Source organism: Macaca thibetana, chromosome 1 (genome assembly GCF_024542745.1).
Source record: "Macaca thibetana thibetana isolate TM-01 chromosome 1, ASM2454274v1, whole genome shotgun sequence".
In the NCBI taxonomy this organism is placed as follows: Eukaryota; Metazoa; Chordata; class Mammalia; order Primates; family Cercopithecidae; genus Macaca; species Macaca thibetana.
Window position 1 is genome coordinate 208,155,305 of NC_065578.1, and position 17,462 is coordinate 208,172,766.

General features: G+C 41.4%; 1 protein-coding gene across 2 annotated transcripts in view; it reads left to right on the forward strand.

Moving 5' to 3' along the window:
* Positions 1–17,462, forward strand: part of ACTN2 (actinin alpha 2) — a 76,290-nt gene that overhangs the window by 18,519 nt on the left and 40,309 nt on the right. For both annotated transcript variants that reach the window (XM_050770724.1, XM_050770716.1), the window contains exons 2-4: positions 11,504–11,618; positions 12,545–12,664; positions 13,753–13,839. In XM_050770724.1, coding sequence (XP_050626681.1) covers positions 11,504–11,618; positions 12,545–12,664; positions 13,753–13,839 — 322 coding nt within the window. The remainder of the gene's footprint in view (positions 1–11,503; positions 11,619–12,544; positions 12,665–13,752; positions 13,840–17,462) is intronic.

Sequence of the window (17,462 nt, forward strand, 5' to 3'; positions counted from 1 at the left end):
AACTCAAGGAAACAGGTACTTATATTTACTGGCTTATGATAAAGGAGATTTAAAAGGATACTGATGAGGAGAAGCATAGGGTGAGGTATGGGGGAAGGGGTGCAGAGCTTTTATGCCCTCCCCAGCAGGTCACCCTCCAGGAACCTCTACCTGTTCAGTTACCTGGAAGCTCTCCAAACTCCATCCTCTTGGGCTTTTGAAGGAGACCTCATTGGATAGGCATAATTGAAGCTTGGACAACCATGGAGGAATGTGACTGGACAAAAAGGCTGTGATCTAATACTAATAGGCTGAGTGGGAAAACCCAGCAAAGCCTGTCTGTTTAGACTCTTCTTAGCCTCTCTGTGCAGCCTTCCTTTCTCTCAGGTTTGTGGCAGGACTCCTTCTGAAATGAGGGTCTTATGACCTACAGTTAGATAAGGTAGGTCAGATCATTTCTTTACGGGCTCCAAGCCAGAAAGGCAAGGGAAAATTGGAGTCCCTCCAGGGAAAGCCTGCTCCTGAGGCCGGAGCCACCCTAGCATGACAGCAAAGACTGTAACTATGAGAGTTATGAGCCAGGAACAATAGATAAAACATATATATATATTTTTTATGGTATATGTATATATAATATACACCATATATATACACACACACCATATATATACACCCGTTTGTATAAATATATATATATCACAGAAGCCAATAAAATTTATATCAGAAAAATGAATATTTTAGCTTATTGGAATGTTGGACTCTTCTTAGAAGAAAGACCCAAAAGGTATTAAAATACAATTCTCAAATAAAAGTAGAGTCATGACTCTCATACAGATATAAAGATGAATATGTAAAGATGTTCTTTAACTCATTAGTGAGAAAACTGGTAAGCCATTACAGCCAGTCCAAAAGAGCATCCAAAGAATAAGACACATTTGTGGAGCGGGAATGAAATGAAAGTGTACATGGAGGGGCTCTATTTTCTGTGGGAGGAGGAGGAGTGCTCCTCTGATTTATTTGAATGTCTGTAGACAGAATTATTTTGCATTGCTGTCAGTTATCTGTGACCTATAGATTTGTAGAAAAGCCTAGAAGGGCTGCTTATGGACAATGCACAAGTTTCCCATTGGAGCATAGATTTTTCCCTGTATAAAGCAGCCTTGTCAGGCATTTCACCTTTCCAAATTCCGTAGTTTCCATCCTTTCTGGAAGTTACAGGGGTGATTCCATACATCGGAGAGGTCATTCCTCAAACCAGTATTAGTCGGGGCTAGTTTGGCTTTGTCGAAAACCCTGAAAAGAGTGTTACCTGTTACACAGTCTCAGAGCTTAGTGCCTTTCTTTCTGTGTTTTGAACAGCCCATGGACTAAATGGAAATCAGTCTTGTGAGCCTGGCGGTGGAAGCCTGAAATTTGCGGTGCAGAATTTGATTAAAACCAGAGCTGGATAAGACAGTCTTTTCAAGTGCTGGGAGAACCATCTTTAACCTCTCCACTTAAAGTGTCATCCATTAGCCTGGTTCTATTTTTAGATACCCTCAGCTGTGAGGTTGCCTGTTATTTTTGCAAGGTATTTTCTTTTTCTTTTTTTTTCTTGGCAAGATTATAGAATCTTTCTTAACATTTAAGGATTCTGTAGTTAAGTTTGACATGATAATAACAAATGTTAAAAACCTGGAACTTGAGCAGATACACATTTTTAGCTTCTCAGGTTTCTTTTTATTAAAAAAGAAAAATTGACTTTTATCCTCTTTGATTGATTCCAGAAAGTCTGACAAATGAGATCTTATTCAACCAATAGTTATTGAATGCCACTGTGTTCTAGGCACTGTCCAGAGCACAAAACAAAGATTCCTGCTTCTCTGTGTGTCACTTTCACCAGCATTTCTTAGAATGTTCAAATGGTGGTGGTCACGGTACCTTGGAAAATGCTGGAGTTGTTTGTGAGCTTTCCTACCCTTTAATTTGAGATCATTAGATATACAATGGCATTGGGTAGAAAGAGACTCTGAATCATGCATACAGGCAGAGTTTGTCGGGGAGAATCAACAGAACAAAAGGCTGCCCCTCTGTCTTTCTCTTACCTTGTCTTTGGGTGTATGTCAGTGTCTATATCAGTGTACCTAGAACTCAAGCTATTATTTTACTCACTACTTTTGACGGTAAAAACTGCAATTACTTTTGCACCAACCTAATAAAAGCAGCCTTTTCATACTGTTGAAGTTCCACTTTATTTATAACTGAGATCTTCACAGTTTAAACTTGGAAGTATTGAAACTTTAACAGGTACAAGCTCTGTGTGCGCGAATGCAGGTGCACCTGCTGGGTGCTGGGTTTTCTGAGTGATGGCAGAGGTGAATAAGGCAGGATTAGGGACTACCTTGTGTTGAGTTTTTTGATTAGTAATATGTATGCATACAGACATGTAACAGCTTGGGAAACCAGCTGTGGGTCTTCCTTTTGCAGTGGAAAGAAACGGATTTTGCCTTTTTACAAGAGTTAATGTTAAGGCTCTTTGGACCTGGTGTATTATGAACCAAATCGTGATTCAAATGTCACCCAATATTTTAATTGTCCCTTAATAATAAGTTTATTTCAATTACATGGGCAATATTTTTGCCCCCTATAGGTAAAAACGGATGTTCTGAACACTTTCTAACCAGAGGAAATGAAGATATGTTAATGATGCTCTTTGTTCTCCAGCAGGAGTATGAATACTTGTGATGAATCTGGAAAAGATGAAGAATTGGCAGGGTTCTGGATTCTTAGATCACAGACCTTCTTGCACCCCTTTTCTGTCTGTAACAACATGCTATGAATTGTGCTAAGCAACAGCATGATTCTCCTTAGCTGTTGGAGGCGGAATATCTCCTGTGTTCAAGTAGGAATAAATCGTGACTATAGGCTGTCTTTATTTTTCTGAGCAATCTCACCCTACCTGAGTAAGATTTTAGAATGATTTAATTCTCTTTCAGTTTAAACCCCTCAGCACCGCCCAAGTTTCTTGGAATTGCTGTCACTGATTGCTCTTCTTTTGTATTTCTAGTCTCTTTTATATTTCCTAGTCTCTTATAATCCATCATACCTCACAGCAAACTAGTTGAGTTAGATTCATAGTGCATTTCTTTTCTTTTCTTTTTGAGACGGAGTCTCACTCTGTCACCCAGGCTGGAGTGCAGTGGCGCCATCTCGGCTCACTGCAACCTCAGCTTCCTGGGTTCAAGCAGTTCTTCTGCCTCAGCCTCCCGAGTAGCTGGGACTACAGGTGGGAACCACCACACCCGGCTAATTTTTGTATTTTTAGTAGAGACGGGGTGTCACCATGTTAGCCAGGCTGGTCTCAAACTCCTAGACCTCGTGATCCGCCTGCCTCGGCCTCCCAAAGTACTGGGATTACAGGCGTGAGCCACCGCGCCCAGCCATCATAGTGCATTTCTTGGAGGAGGGAACTAGCCGCAGAGAGACGAGCCGACTTGCCCACACTAGACAGTAAGCTGGTCACGAAGCCAGGGTTCAGATTTAAGGGCTGTGTTTTTTAGGGATTGCTGAACTGAGCTGTTGCATACCATGTTATCTAACAGGACCTTGGAGACCAAGCAGAGATTCGTGGGCAGAGAATAAATGGGCTGCTGCGTAGTTAGATGCCTAGTTATATAAGTTATGAGAACATTAAGGCCCCAAATGGACTTCTAGGACATCCTGATAATTGATTGTAGCACAAGCAAAATCCTTGGGATTAACACATTCATTTACATAATCCTTACTTTGATTAAATTTTTAAAATTTCGTGTAGATGGTTGAAAGATGTATCTGAGTACTTGGCAACGTTGAAGATTTGGAGGAATATTTTCAAAGTCATGATTATTCAGTTTTGGTTATGCGGAATGGCTGGTCACCACTGTGAGTGGCTTCTGGATCTAGAGAGCTTCCTTGGTGTTAGCGCAGACTTTCTTGATTTTAGTGTAGATGCCAACACTCTCTAAATGTTTTTCAGGACGGTTGAGTGACTGAACATTTAAATGTGAGGTTGCTGCTGGTGATTCTGGGACAGCTCGTTGGTTGAGATGTTACTGCATCCGGTGCGGTTTGTGTGATGTGTGGACCTTTTGGGCCTGGCTGGCCGGCGGATTGAGACGCCCTGTAGTGAAGCGGTTTGTTCTGCTCTGCGCAGATTGCAGGACTTTTTGCCGTCACAGACGGTTAGGCCACCTACTCTTTATGAGGGCAGAGCCTCCTTTCTTAAGGGTAAAGCTGAAATTGCATTTACTTCGGAGAGACGATTTTGACCTTCCTCTTCCACTTCAGTCGGTGATTTTTACAACATATGCAGCTTTCTAGAGCCTCCTTACTTTTCTAATATTTAAAAAGAACCGGGAAACCGATTAGAGGTAATCTTGGCAAATTGGGAATTTGTGAAGTAGAAAAGAGCACTATTAAAGTGATTGCTGTAAATAGAAAAATGAATGGACCGTTTTTTAGAACAGCAGTTTAATAGAGCTGTGGCTTCCAGTGGTTTCCAGTAGTTTCACAGGAGAGGGTGTTCCGAACCATCGTGACACAGGTCGTGTTGGCCGGCCTCTTTCTTCTCCTTGCAGTTATCTTTTGAACTATTTCATAAAGCTGATCATGACAGTGACTGTCCATGTATATATGTATAGCTGAGAAAGCATCAGGATGTGAAGGACAAATAATTGCATGGTTTCAGAGTCAGAAATACAATTCGAGTTCTGAGCCATGACTGCAGGCTGGAACGGACTCGGCCTGTCCTCTGTGCCCCGTCTCGGGGACCACTGCCACTGTGGCTGGGGCTTGATTGTCCTACCCCACAGGATGCAGGTCGTGATGAGTGTTGGGGGAGGCTTGGAATTGACCGAGTAGACCTCTTGATGTCTCAGCTCCCTGAGGAGAGTAAATGATATGCAACTTCAACATAGAACACTCAGCAGCACCCCAGACCGTTTTTCACCTGACAGACAATGCTGTCTTATGATTGGTAGGTTTAAAAGCTACATGTTCTTTAGACTTGCTGACTCCTGAGTTTTCTGCTGTGCCTGGATATCCCAGTCCTCAGCAGATTCTCGTTCATTTCATTCAGAAAACTCTACATCTGGGATGAGTTTCCATTTTAGGAAATGGGATCTGAAATGATTATTTTGTGTAATTATTATTAAAGAAAAAGGTGGTTAAAGAAGTATAAAGGAAATGGATAGATATGTTGCCAAAACTTTTGTTTGGAGAAAATGGAATGATGAAGATTGAACACGTAGTTTTACAGAAGCCAGCCCAGGCTTAGAACCGTATTGCTAAAAGAATTAATAATTCACTGAAAAGTGAAATGAACTGATATTCAGGGAACCATGTCAGACTCATGATTGATTTTTCAGGTCCCCGTCTGTGTACCTAGGTAATAATCTCTTCTAGGTAAAATTGTGCACATGTATAGTCAAAGAGGATGATATAAACAGTCACATTTTTCACTCATTTTGATTAAAAGACTTTTCCTGCCTTTACCCTAGAGAATGTAGGTTGATGTGACTGTAGGCTTCGTCAACTTAAAAAGAAATCAAATACAAATGCATAGCGATTGAATAACACTGGTTTGTCTCAACAATTCAGTAAGGACATGCACATTTTCTTTTTGCCGTTAAGCACATTGTGCTGATTGCCCTGTTATATAATTTAGCTTTGAGAAAGGCAGTACTCTTGTAGTTCCCATGGATTAGGGACTTTGCTAGCAAGTCCTCCAAGAAAGATGCAATAGCGTCTTCCGCCAGTGAATGGGAGTGACAATTGTAGCTAGCAAATGCTCCCGGAAAACCCCTTCAACTGATATTTACTCAACCACCATGTTTTGGAGGTTGAGGAACATCCTCTGGGTCTCCAGATCAGGGGCTCCCAACCTCCGGACTGTGGACTGGCACTGGTTCGTGACCTGTTAGGAACCGGGCTGCACAGCAGGAGTTGAGCAACGGATGAGCAAGTGAGCAGAAGCTTCATCGGTATTTACAGCTGTTCCCCATGGCCCACATTACCACCTGAGCTCTGCCTCCTGTCAGATCAGCAGCGGCATCAGATTCTCATAGGAGTGCAAACCCTACTGTGAACTGTGCGTGCCAGAAATCTAGGTTGTGCACTCCTTATGAGAATGGAATGCCTGATGATCGGAGGTGGAACAGTTTCAGCCTGAAACCATCCCCCTTCCCTACCCCAACATCCGTGGAAAAATTGTCTTCCACGAAACTGGTCCCTGGTGCCAAAAAAGGTTGGGGACCGCTGTTCTAGATCATGTTCAGGAATATAATGGAGGCAGAGACTGCTGATCATTTGAGAATCCTTCAGTCCTTACACATGAAAGCATCCGTACGACTCCAAGGCACAGGAACACGGTGTACAGGAGAGTTTCCATGTGCATCCAGGGAGGGCCTGTATAGCCAGTGGAGAGCATCTGCACCCACAGACTGCCCACCCTGGCCAGGGACTCACTGGTTACAATTCTTTGTGTTTAGGAAAGAGATCCTAATATTTGTTCCAGCTGTCTAAGGAATATACATAGTGAGACTGTCTTCCACCGCATTTCCATCTATAGAACACTGTTGAACATTGTTTCCCTTAGCTTTGTCTTAACTTCTGTGGTGGGTGGTAAGGACTAGAAACATGTCTTTTTATTTTTTTGAGACAGAGGCTCGCTCTGTTGCCTAAGCTGGAGTGCAGTGGCACCATCTTGGCTCACTGCAACCTCTGCCTCCCGGGTTCAAGAGATTCTTGCCTCAGTCTCCTGAGTAGCTGAGATTACAGGCATGCACCACTATGCCAGGCTAAGTTTTTATATTTTTAGTAGAGATGAGGTTTCACCATGTTGGTCAGGCTGGTCTTGAACAACTGACCTCAAGTGATCCACCCTGCCTCGGCCTCCCAAAATGCTGGAATTACAGGTGTGAGCCTCTGTACCCGGCCAGGACTAGAAACATCTGTCTTGTCTTTCTGGGGATAGATGGTTTTATGGTTTCCCATCTCGGTCTTCTTTTTTGTGGCTCTAAAACTTTTTATGTGCCTACTTTTGGGATGCTGGAAGTGTTTATATTTATGGCTAGGTGCAGAGAAACAGGGAATAAGCTGTTGGTTCAGGAGGGAGGTAGAGGAGGGTTTGAGTTGAAAACAGGAGAGGAGGTTGGAGGATTCTGCATGTGCCAGGGCAGCTTCTGGATTGAGCTACAAGTTGGGGAGACACTGGCTTCTTTCCTCCATGGTCTGTGTCTGATTGAATAAAGCACCATTTCCCTTAAGAAAGGACATACGGCTTGGTAATCTTTTTTAAACCGAGGAGCCTGCCTCCAGAATGGTGTGGAGCCACTTTCATTCCCACTTGAGTTCTCCAAAGTTTAGTTTTCAAGAACCCTAAAGATGCATGTTGCAATACAAACAACAAGAAAGTTCACACAGAAGTCTTCGGGTCAAATGTGTGGGGTTTTGTTGCTGCTGTTGTTTTTATCTTCTCCATGATTAACAGACTTTTCACAGAAACAGGGGTGATAGGCGGTTCATAGGAACAGTCTCCCTAGGCATTGGTAATTAAAACAGGAAATAGAATACAAATTCAACATTCTAATAAAGCTTAAAATTCCTTTTCCGAGGCACTGGCCTCTTTTTAAGCTATTACCACAGAACAGCTGGAGTCTTTTTTCTGCATTTAAGTTACTCACCACCTTTCTTGGCTCTTATGAGAAGATAGGGAAACTTCATTAGGCTTAACTCAACTAAATAAATGGACCTTCTCTGGATTTGTACAAGTGGATAATTACCTATGGCAAATTACCTTCATTGTATGTATAGCTATAAAAAGGTAGTATCACCTCGGGAGGCTGAGGTGGGGGATCGCTGAGCCCAGGAGTTCAAAGCTGCAGTGATCTGTGATTGCACCACTGCACTCCAGCCTGGGTGACAGAGCGAGACCTTCTTATCTCTTTACAGAAACAAACAAACAAACAATCAAACAAACAAAGCAGGTAGTTTCAAAGGACTTCCTGCGGTGTGGGGTCAGGAAGCTTGGGATTTTGTGAGCAGCTTTTAGGGATATATCCAGAAGTGCTTCTGATACCTGTATTATGAAGACACTTAAATAACAGACAAGGTATGATGACGTGCACCAGCAATATTTGCCCACTTTTAAGTAGAATTTAAATTTTTAAAACTTTATAAATGTTTATATCATTATATGTTCTCTCCATCAGTTGCTTTTTTTTTTTTTTAACAACCTACTATTCTTTTGTGCCTTTCCCAAAAACTCTGGTATATGAGTAGTCTTAATATTATCAGTTTTAAAAATTGTTTTAAAGTAATTGTACTTGCTGAAGATAGGGCCTGGGGTGTATTTTACTGTAATAACTTAATTGTCTGGAAACAACCCAAATGTTCATTCATAGGGAGCTAGTTACATAAAATATGGTTTATACACTACAGTGGAATACTATACAGCCATAAAAACAAATAACTTATACTGATATGGAATGATCTCTGGGTTATATATATTGTTTGTTTGCTTGTTTTTGTTTTTTTTTTTCCTTTGAGATGGAGCTTCACTCTTGTTTCCCTGGCTGGAGTGCAATGGTGTGATCTCGGCTCACTGCAACCTCCACCTCCTGGGTTCAAGCAGTTCTTCTGCCTCAACCTCCCAAGTAGCTGAGATTACAGGTGTGCGATACCATGTCCAGCTAATTTTGTATTTTTAGGAGAGGCAGGGTTTCACCATGTTGGTCAGGCCGGTCTCACAGTCCTGATCTCAAGTGATCCACCCACTTTGGCCTCCCAAAGTGCTGGGATTACAGGCGTGAGCCATTGTGCCAAGCAAAGTATAGAACAATGTATATCCTATGGTGTGTGTTAAAGGGACCAAAGGAAAAACAAGACATGTATGTCTGTGTGTTTATGTAAACACAGATACCACTGAAGGAATATACGAGAGACTGATAGCTCCATTCTTTATGGGGTAGGGCATTGGGTAGCCAGGGAACGAAGGTGAGAGAATGGATTTTTTTTTGAAAACCATTTGTACCACTTGACTTTTGAACCAAGGAAATGTATTACTCACTCAAAAAGTAAATACATAAAATTAATATGTTAAAAAATAAGTAATGAATTTTTATCATAATCTTACCTTCAAAAAACAAAACTTAATTATCTATAGTGTTGTCCAATAGAATTTTCTGTGATGATAGGAATGTTGTATATTTGCACCATCCAATACTACTAGCCACATGTGGCTTCTGATCACTTAAAAGATGACTTGTGCAACTGAGGAGCTAATTTTTAAATTTGATTTTCATTAGTCTAAGTTTAAGTGGCTACCTGTGGCTAGGAGCTACCACATTGATTGGGTATAGATCTAATGTACATGACTTAAGACCGGGCGTGGTGGCTCACGCCTGTAATCCCAGCACTTTGAGAGGCCAAGGCAGGCGGATCACCTGAAGTCAGGAGTTCAAGACCAGTCTGGCCAACATGGCAAAACCCCATCTCTACTAAAAATACAAAAATTAGCTAGGTGTGGTGGCAGACACCTGTATTCCTAGCTACTAGGGTGGTTGAGGCAGGAGAATCACTTGAACCTGGGAGGCAGAGGTTGCAGTGAGCCAAGATCACGCCACTGTACTCCAGCCTGGGAGATAAGCAAGACTCCATCTCAATAAATAAATAAATAAAAATAGAGTGTATGGCTTAGAGTATCTTTTCTGTTTAGACCTGACTAAAACTTAGAAAGAATTGTTAGTTTAGGCTCTCAGGGTAAAATTTATTACTGTAAATCCAAAAAATCCCCCTTTTTTTTTTTTTTTGTCCTTGAATTAAATGCTGTCACCTCCTTCTTGAAAGGAGGGACTATTAGTCAGATTTGAAAATCCTCTTTATTACCCAGGAAAATCATTTTTATGGACACTTGGTCTTTCTGTATCTGGCTTGGAAGCAGTCTGTTTTTGATAGGTTGACTTTTTCATCTTGAACACAAACCCTGTTTGTGTGTCCCCTACTCCCCAGTTTGATGTGCCAGGCACTTTGTTCTCAAGCCCAGCAGCTGTTGTGGGACGAGGGGACAGTTTGCATGCTTAGCCAGCAGCTGCCAGAAACATTTCTAATCTGGTTTTGGCAGGAAATAGGGCACAAGTGGAAGCCAAGTTAAAAGAAGCTGGAAAAATAAACAGAATGACTTTGGATGTCACTTCATATGTGGTCCATTTTCAGCTGAAGATTTGCCCCAGTAATTTGCTAATATGACTGGACTGTGATCCCTTCCAAAGGCAGGGTTGAATATAGTCACCTTTGAGATCCAGGATCTAGTCCAGTGCTTGGAACATGCTTGTAGGAGGTTATTGTTATTATTTTTTCAATGATTGACTATACTGCAAATTTGTTTAATTGGTTTAATTAGTAGCTTAAAACTGTTGTTCACCCAAGATAAACTAGTTGTAGGCTATTATTGGTTATGGGTTCCTTCTCTCTTCTTTCTGCTATACAATATCACCCACCGTCTCCTCTAAAGCAAGACATTTTGAACATTTTTTTTTTTTTTTTTTTTGAGACAGAGTTTCACTCTGTCACCCAGGCTGGAGTGCAGTGGTATGATCTTGGCTCACTGCAGCCTCAGCCTCCTGAGTAGCTGGGACTATAGGCACATGCTACCACACCCAGCTAATTTTTGTATTTTTAGTAGAGACGGGGTTTTACCATGTTGGCCAGGTTGGTCTCAAACTCCTGACCTCAACTGATCTGCCTGCCTCAGCCTCCCAAAGTGCTGGGATTACAGGTGTGAGTCACCACGCCTGGCCTTTGAACTTTCTTTAAACATTATTTAGACTGGGCACGGTGGCTCATGCCTGTAATCCCAGCACTTTGGGAGGCTGAGGCAAGAGGATTGCTTGAGTCTAGGAGTTTGAGACCAGCCTGGGCAACATAGCAAGACCTCATCTCTAAAAAAAAAAATTAGCTGGGTGTAGTGGTGCATGCCTATAGTCCCAGCTACTTAGGGGACTGAGGCAGGAGGATCAATTGAGCCTGGCAGGTCGAGGCTGCAGTGAGCCGTGATCATACCATTATACTCCAAACTGGGTGACAGAGCTGGATGACCCTGTCTCCAAAACAAAACACTGTTATTCATCTATTCTGCTGCAAGCAAGCGTATTTTGCATTTGTGAGCAAAAAATAAGCACATCTTAATTTAATCTATCTTTTCTACAAAGTAAAAGGTTTTCAAAAGGTGAAGATACAGGTGTAAATGTGGTGTCTTTTTAAATGGAAGGCAAAAATTCTTCAGGTTGGAATATCCATTAAGAGACTTTTTGTCTCTAAAGTGGAAAATTTACTAAAATCGTTCTTTTGGGTTTCCAGTTCTTTCCATCAAATTCTCCATCCTCTAGAAGCCCAAGCAGCCCCAGCCTTGTAGATTCCCAAGAACGCGTAAGGTGTGAAGTGTTGTCTGTGAGGAAGGGATCTGAAATCCGATGGGCTTGTGCTAAATCGTGTTTGGTTTTCTTTGCAGACCTTCACTGCCTGGTGTAACTCCCACTTAAGGAAAGCCGGCACCCAAATTGAGAACATTGAAGAAGACTTCAGGAATGGCCTTAAGCTCATGCTGCTTTTGGAAGTCATCTCAGGTTGGTGTTATATATCCCAATCCTATGCTTTCATGTGTTATCAGTAGGTAAGCAACTATTTAGAGATGATTACATCAGAAGTTCACTTTGAACTTGGCTGGGCAAGAACATGGTATTATTGCCAAAGAAAACCTTTCCAAAGAACAATCTGCCTGCAGTTATTTTTGTGTTCTAAAAAAGGAGTGAATTCTCTTTAAAAATGACTTATTAAAATAATGTTTATACCACCAAGCTTGAAACAAAATAAGAGAAGAAAAAATGACTTCACATGACTCCCTCCATGCTGCCCTCTCTACTCTTCGTCCAGCTAGAGCATATTCCAGAAATCATCTTGTATCCAAAAATCTCCATGTTGTAGATGTTGGCAGAACTCTGAACATATAAGCTAAAATCCCAGGGGGGCTTTGATTTGTCCTGAATTTCAGTTGGGCGATTTAGACTTTGGACTAGAGAATGGATCACCTTTGGAGAAGTGTGACTGGGAAGGATTATGGCAGATCTGCCCTAATCCATATATCTTCATAATCAGGTGTCGAACGAACCCTGGCAGCCACCTCTGTGATTTTAACTAGGCCATCCTGACTTCCTCTAACAGTTAGCCAGCAACTCTGAATACTCCAGGGACTCTAACCAGCTTCTCTTTTTACTCATTTGTAAGTTGGATCATGGGCCAAACCAGACTCTCCCTGCAGATCTGAAAAGCATATGTCCTTCATAGTATGGCTGCCTGCTGGTCCACTTGATCCTGAAAACCTTTTGGTTACCGTTCCCTCATTGCTGTGATTTAGAGAGACCAGGCACACATCAGAAATAGTCATGTAACCATTTGTTTTTAAGGAAAAAATGGATTCTGAGGTTTGGCATCTTGATTCCGCATCAAGAGGTCACTGTCTCCATGTCTGCATGATTCTCTTTTCATCTAACAGGGGAAAGGCTGCCCAAACCTGACCGAGGAAAAATGCGGTTCCACAAAATTGCTAACGTCAACAAAGCTTTGGATTACATAGCCAGCAAAGGGGTGAAACTGGTGTCCATCGGGGCTGAAGGTGAGAGGTGTGGTGGGGTGGCCCTCTCTGCCACACTGACCTTATAGCACAGGTGTGGGCTGCTACTTGAATTCTCTTCTTCCCTCCCTTTCACCATTTACTGTACCTGCCTTGTATCAGGCTCTCCCCTAGGGCGCTGAGTGCACAGAGATAAGAACAAATGGTACCCTGAGTGGGAGACCAAGCTCTAGGTTCTTTGTAAAGCATAGAATTAAATATAATGCTGTCATCTTCAGAACACTTACAGGACTGAGAAAGAACTTACACATCCCACTGACTCTTAATAAGAACTAATAGGAAGGAAGTGGTCTCTTTGTTCTCTATGGGAGACTGGGAATTTGGCGAGGTCAGCAGGAGTTGAGATGACCACCATATGTACAACTGAGTCCTGCTACTTGTCAGCTGCGGAATGCCGGAAGAAGGGTCAGGGTAAAGATGAGACTGCGTTCTCTTTATTTGATTATTTAAAACCTTAGTTCATGGCTGGGCACAGTGGCTCATGCTCATCCCAGCACTTTGGGAGGCCGAGGCGGGTAGATCACCTGAGGTCAGGAGTTCAAGACCAGCCTGGCCAACGTGGTGAAATCCCCGTCTCTACTAAATTTACAGAAAATTAGCTGGGCGTGGTGGCGCATGCCTGTAGTCTTTGTAGTCCCAGCTACTCAGGAGGCTGAGGCGGGAGAATTGCTTGATCCCCGGAGGCGGAGGTTGCAGTGAGCCAAGGTTGTGTCACTGCACTCCAGCCTGGGTGACAGAGTGAGACTCATCTCAAAAAAAAAAAAAAAAACAAAAAAAACCACCTTAGCTCATTGCATGTTAAAACTTTGGAGATTCCTGGGTGGTTTTCAGTGATAATACATAATGCAAGATTTGTGCTTATTATTAACTCAGAATTTATTTAAACTAGAGACATTTGGTTATGAATACCGTATTTATAACCAGACATACTGCGATACTTTTAAAAACATAAACCGGTCTTTCCATATGCACATTTTCCAATAGCTCTGAAGTCAAAATTTATATATAGGAAAAAAGTTATGTACTGACTATGTTATCTTTACATTAATTGGTTGTTTTCTTACCTGCAGAAATTGTTGATGGTAACGTGAAAATGACCCTGGGCATGATCTGGACCATCATCCTTCGCTTTGCTATTCAGGATATTTCAGTTGAAGGTAAAAGACATGGTTAAAAGTGTAATTGTATAATCTGTAAGTTGAGCTTATGAATTAAAATTTGAACAAGATATTTGAAAGTCCAACAGTCACTTACATGATTGAATGAGAGACATGTAAGTGGGTTCTTCTACATTTGGTATGTGTGTAAGAAAAGACCCCAGCAGCACTGTTTCATTCATGGAGGCTGGAATCGGTTTGCACAAGATGAGCACATGTTCAGAACAGAAGTCGCTTTTTCAAATGAGCATTTATTGAGCTTCTTGATTGCTTATTATGCTAGTAAATTTAGAGCTATGGCAGAGTTCTGTAGTCTTACAACTGAAACACTCTTTATACCCCAGGTATAAAAACAGAATCTGTTGCAATCCACGTTCATTTGTTATTTCCTTTACGTTCTTCCTCCTTACCTCTCTCCCTTTTTCTTTTTTCTTCTTTTCCTTTTTAAACAAGACCTTTATGGTCACTGTATCTTTTGGCCTAACTACTGTTCCATCATTATCATAGAATCTCAATCCTTGGCACTGCCACTGAAGATAAAAATCTTTAGTCTTTTACACTAACTATACTCCCAAATATTTTGATGAATTCAGCACTGTTGAAAAGTGTCAAATTGGCATTCTTAAAATTAGAACTTTGCCTGTTTGGCCCTCAAATCACAAAGTGTATAACTGCAGAATGTGTTTCAGGGCTGTCTGCATTGTCCAACGATTTAGCTCCCCCGACTCTGTAATCTAGTAGGTAACCAAGTACCTGAGTGGTAAGGGGTGGAGACGTTATTTATAATTCTGCCCAGGCCAGAGTAACTTCTGACTCTGATTTTTTTGTTTGTTTGTTTGTTTGTTTTTTGAGACGGAGATTTGCTCTGTCGCCCAGGGTGGAGTACAGTGGCGTGATCTTGGCTCACTGCAAGCTCCGCCTCCCGGGTTCACGCCATTCTCCTGCCTCAGCCTCCTGAGTAGTTGGGACTACAGGCACCCACCACCACGCGGGCTAATTTTTTATATTTTTAGTAGAGACAGAGTTTCACCGTGTTAGCCAGGATGGTCTCGATCTCCAGGCCTCGTGATCTGCCCACTTCAGCCTCCCAAGGTGCTGGGATTACAGGCGTGAGACTCTGGTCTTTTTAAGTGATTTTAGGTACTCATCAACCAGCAAACATTAAGAAAGAACACTTTGCCTACTCGTACCAGCTGACATGAAGCCTGCAGTACTTGCCCTTACGGACCTTCAAATTCACTTCAATTATTCCCTTCTGGCACCGGAGACCCACTTATGTCATCTAAAAATCAAACTAAAATCTAATGGCATTAACACCTCAACAATTCAGGCTCAGGAATGACAGCCAGCTTGAATTAATACATAGTCTGACTTTGAAAACTTTTGCACAATATAGTTCTATTACAGTACCTTCCTTTATGCTAATGTAAGAAACAAGAGGCTTCCTAAAATTCCTGCTTTATTTAAAAATTGTAAGTTATAATTATCAGTTTTTATATACTTCTAAATTTAAATATTTAAACTGTTGAACCCACTTTAAATAAATACTACTTTTAGAAATCTTGTTCACACTGTTGCTGGTCTAGCAAATCCTTTTTCCACAAATATTGCAGAGGTGAAGTTGACTAGAAATTGTTTCTGATTGGTTACAAATTTTACATTAGTTATAATAGGAATTTAAAACTTAATTATATTTCAAGTGTAGGTATGAATGGTATTATCCATTAGAGTTTTCCCCAAAGTTGTTATTAACATGCCCAAAGCAAGATAGCTAAATCACAATATTTTGTAAAATTTTGCAATAAAAAGCTATACTAATCTGCTCTTCACAAGACTAAGAAACTAAGCATTAAAAAATTATAATTTTATTAGCAAAGTACCTAAATCTCTTCAAGCAGATGGTTCTGTAGTGTCCAACACAGTAGATAATTAGTTTGCTAATTTATATTTTTATTTGCTTAATAACCTCATTTAATTTCTGTAAGTCTACAGAAAAATCATCTTTATTTGTTTTAATGATACATAGTATGTTGAAAAAGTCATTATTATTAGAAACAAATTCTTTGAGGAGTGAGTTTCTTTCAACAAAACGATGGGCCTCTTCCAAGAAGGAAAATGAGAGATTAGGCCGGGCGCGGTGGCTCACGCCTGTAATCCCAGCACTTTGGGAGGCCAAGGCAGGTGGATCATGAGGTCAGCAGTTCGAGACCAGCCTGGTCAACATATGGTGAAACCCCATCTCTACTAAAAATACAAAAATTAGCTGGGCATGGTGGCGGGCACCTGTAATCTCAGCTCCTCAGGAGGCTGAGGCTGGAAAATTGCTTGAACCTGGGAGGCGGAGCTTGCAGTGAGCCGAGATCACGCCACTGTACTCCAGCCTGGGTGACAGAGCAAGACTCTGTCTCAAAAAAAAAAAAAGAAAAGAAAAGAAAAGAAAATGAGAGATTAATACATGTGTTGATGAAAGCAGTCCAGATGTAAGTGAATGATGGAGCTCCTCGGGGTGTCATTCAGTGTTTCGTGATGCAATGACAGATAGCACTGCCAATCCATAACATGCTTTTTACACCCATGATGAGGGTTTTGTGTGTGGACCTGTTTGTGCCAAATGGCCGCATTTTCACTTTCCCATATACCTTTCGGGAGTAGGCTTTCCAGTAATGTACATAATTCACACAAGCTTGTTAACCTTTTGCTGAAAGCCTGAAAATGGATTTGGGGTTGGAGGAGGGTCAGCTTTGATTGTAGTAACCAATTAAATAAGGAAAAAGCCTTGTTTGACCTTCATGGCCCGAGAGTGTTCACACATATTCAGACAGAAATTAAGTGAAACTCTGTGACTTGTAAATCTAAACTTCAGTAACAATATTAAGATGTTGTAGATACATGTACCTTTGTTTGCTTTTCTAACCTGTTAAGTTTTATTTAAACTCTGTTAAATACATCCCATTATTTCTTCCTGATGTACCTTTTCTTATTAATTATGTTGGTCAGGACTGCAATGACAGGCAGAATAATTGGCTGTGGAGTTCCGAATTTCAACATCCATATCAATTCACATTTTAATTAAGTCTTAACAGTTTCAGTTTATTTTCTCTTAACTAGCACTTGCTAGTTAAGAGACATGAACAGGAGTCATTCAAGTTATAGCACATGGAACTTGAGGGGTGTGTGTACTTTATCTGGGTTATGGGTCCAAGAAAATGTGAACTAAAACAGACAGTTTTTTGTTTGTTTGTTTGTTGTTTTTTTGAGACAGAGTCTCACTCTGTCGCCCAGGCTGGAGTGTAGTGGCACAATCTTGGCTCACTGTAACCTCCGTCTCCTGGGCTCAAGCAATTCTCCTGCCTCAGCCTCCCAAGTAGCTGGGATTACAAGCGCCCACCACCGTGCCTGGCTACTTTCTGTATTTTTAGTAGAGACGGGATTCACCGTCTTGGCCAGGCTGGTCTTGAACTCCTGACCTCAGGTGATCTGCTGGCCTCAGCCTCCCAAAGTGCTGGGATTACAGGTGTGAGCCACCGTGCCCAGCCTAAAATGGACAATTTAGGTAAATAATTACAGAATTATTTTGATTTGAAAAAATCAACTTCAATCCCTTCCTAAGATAGAAGAGGCCC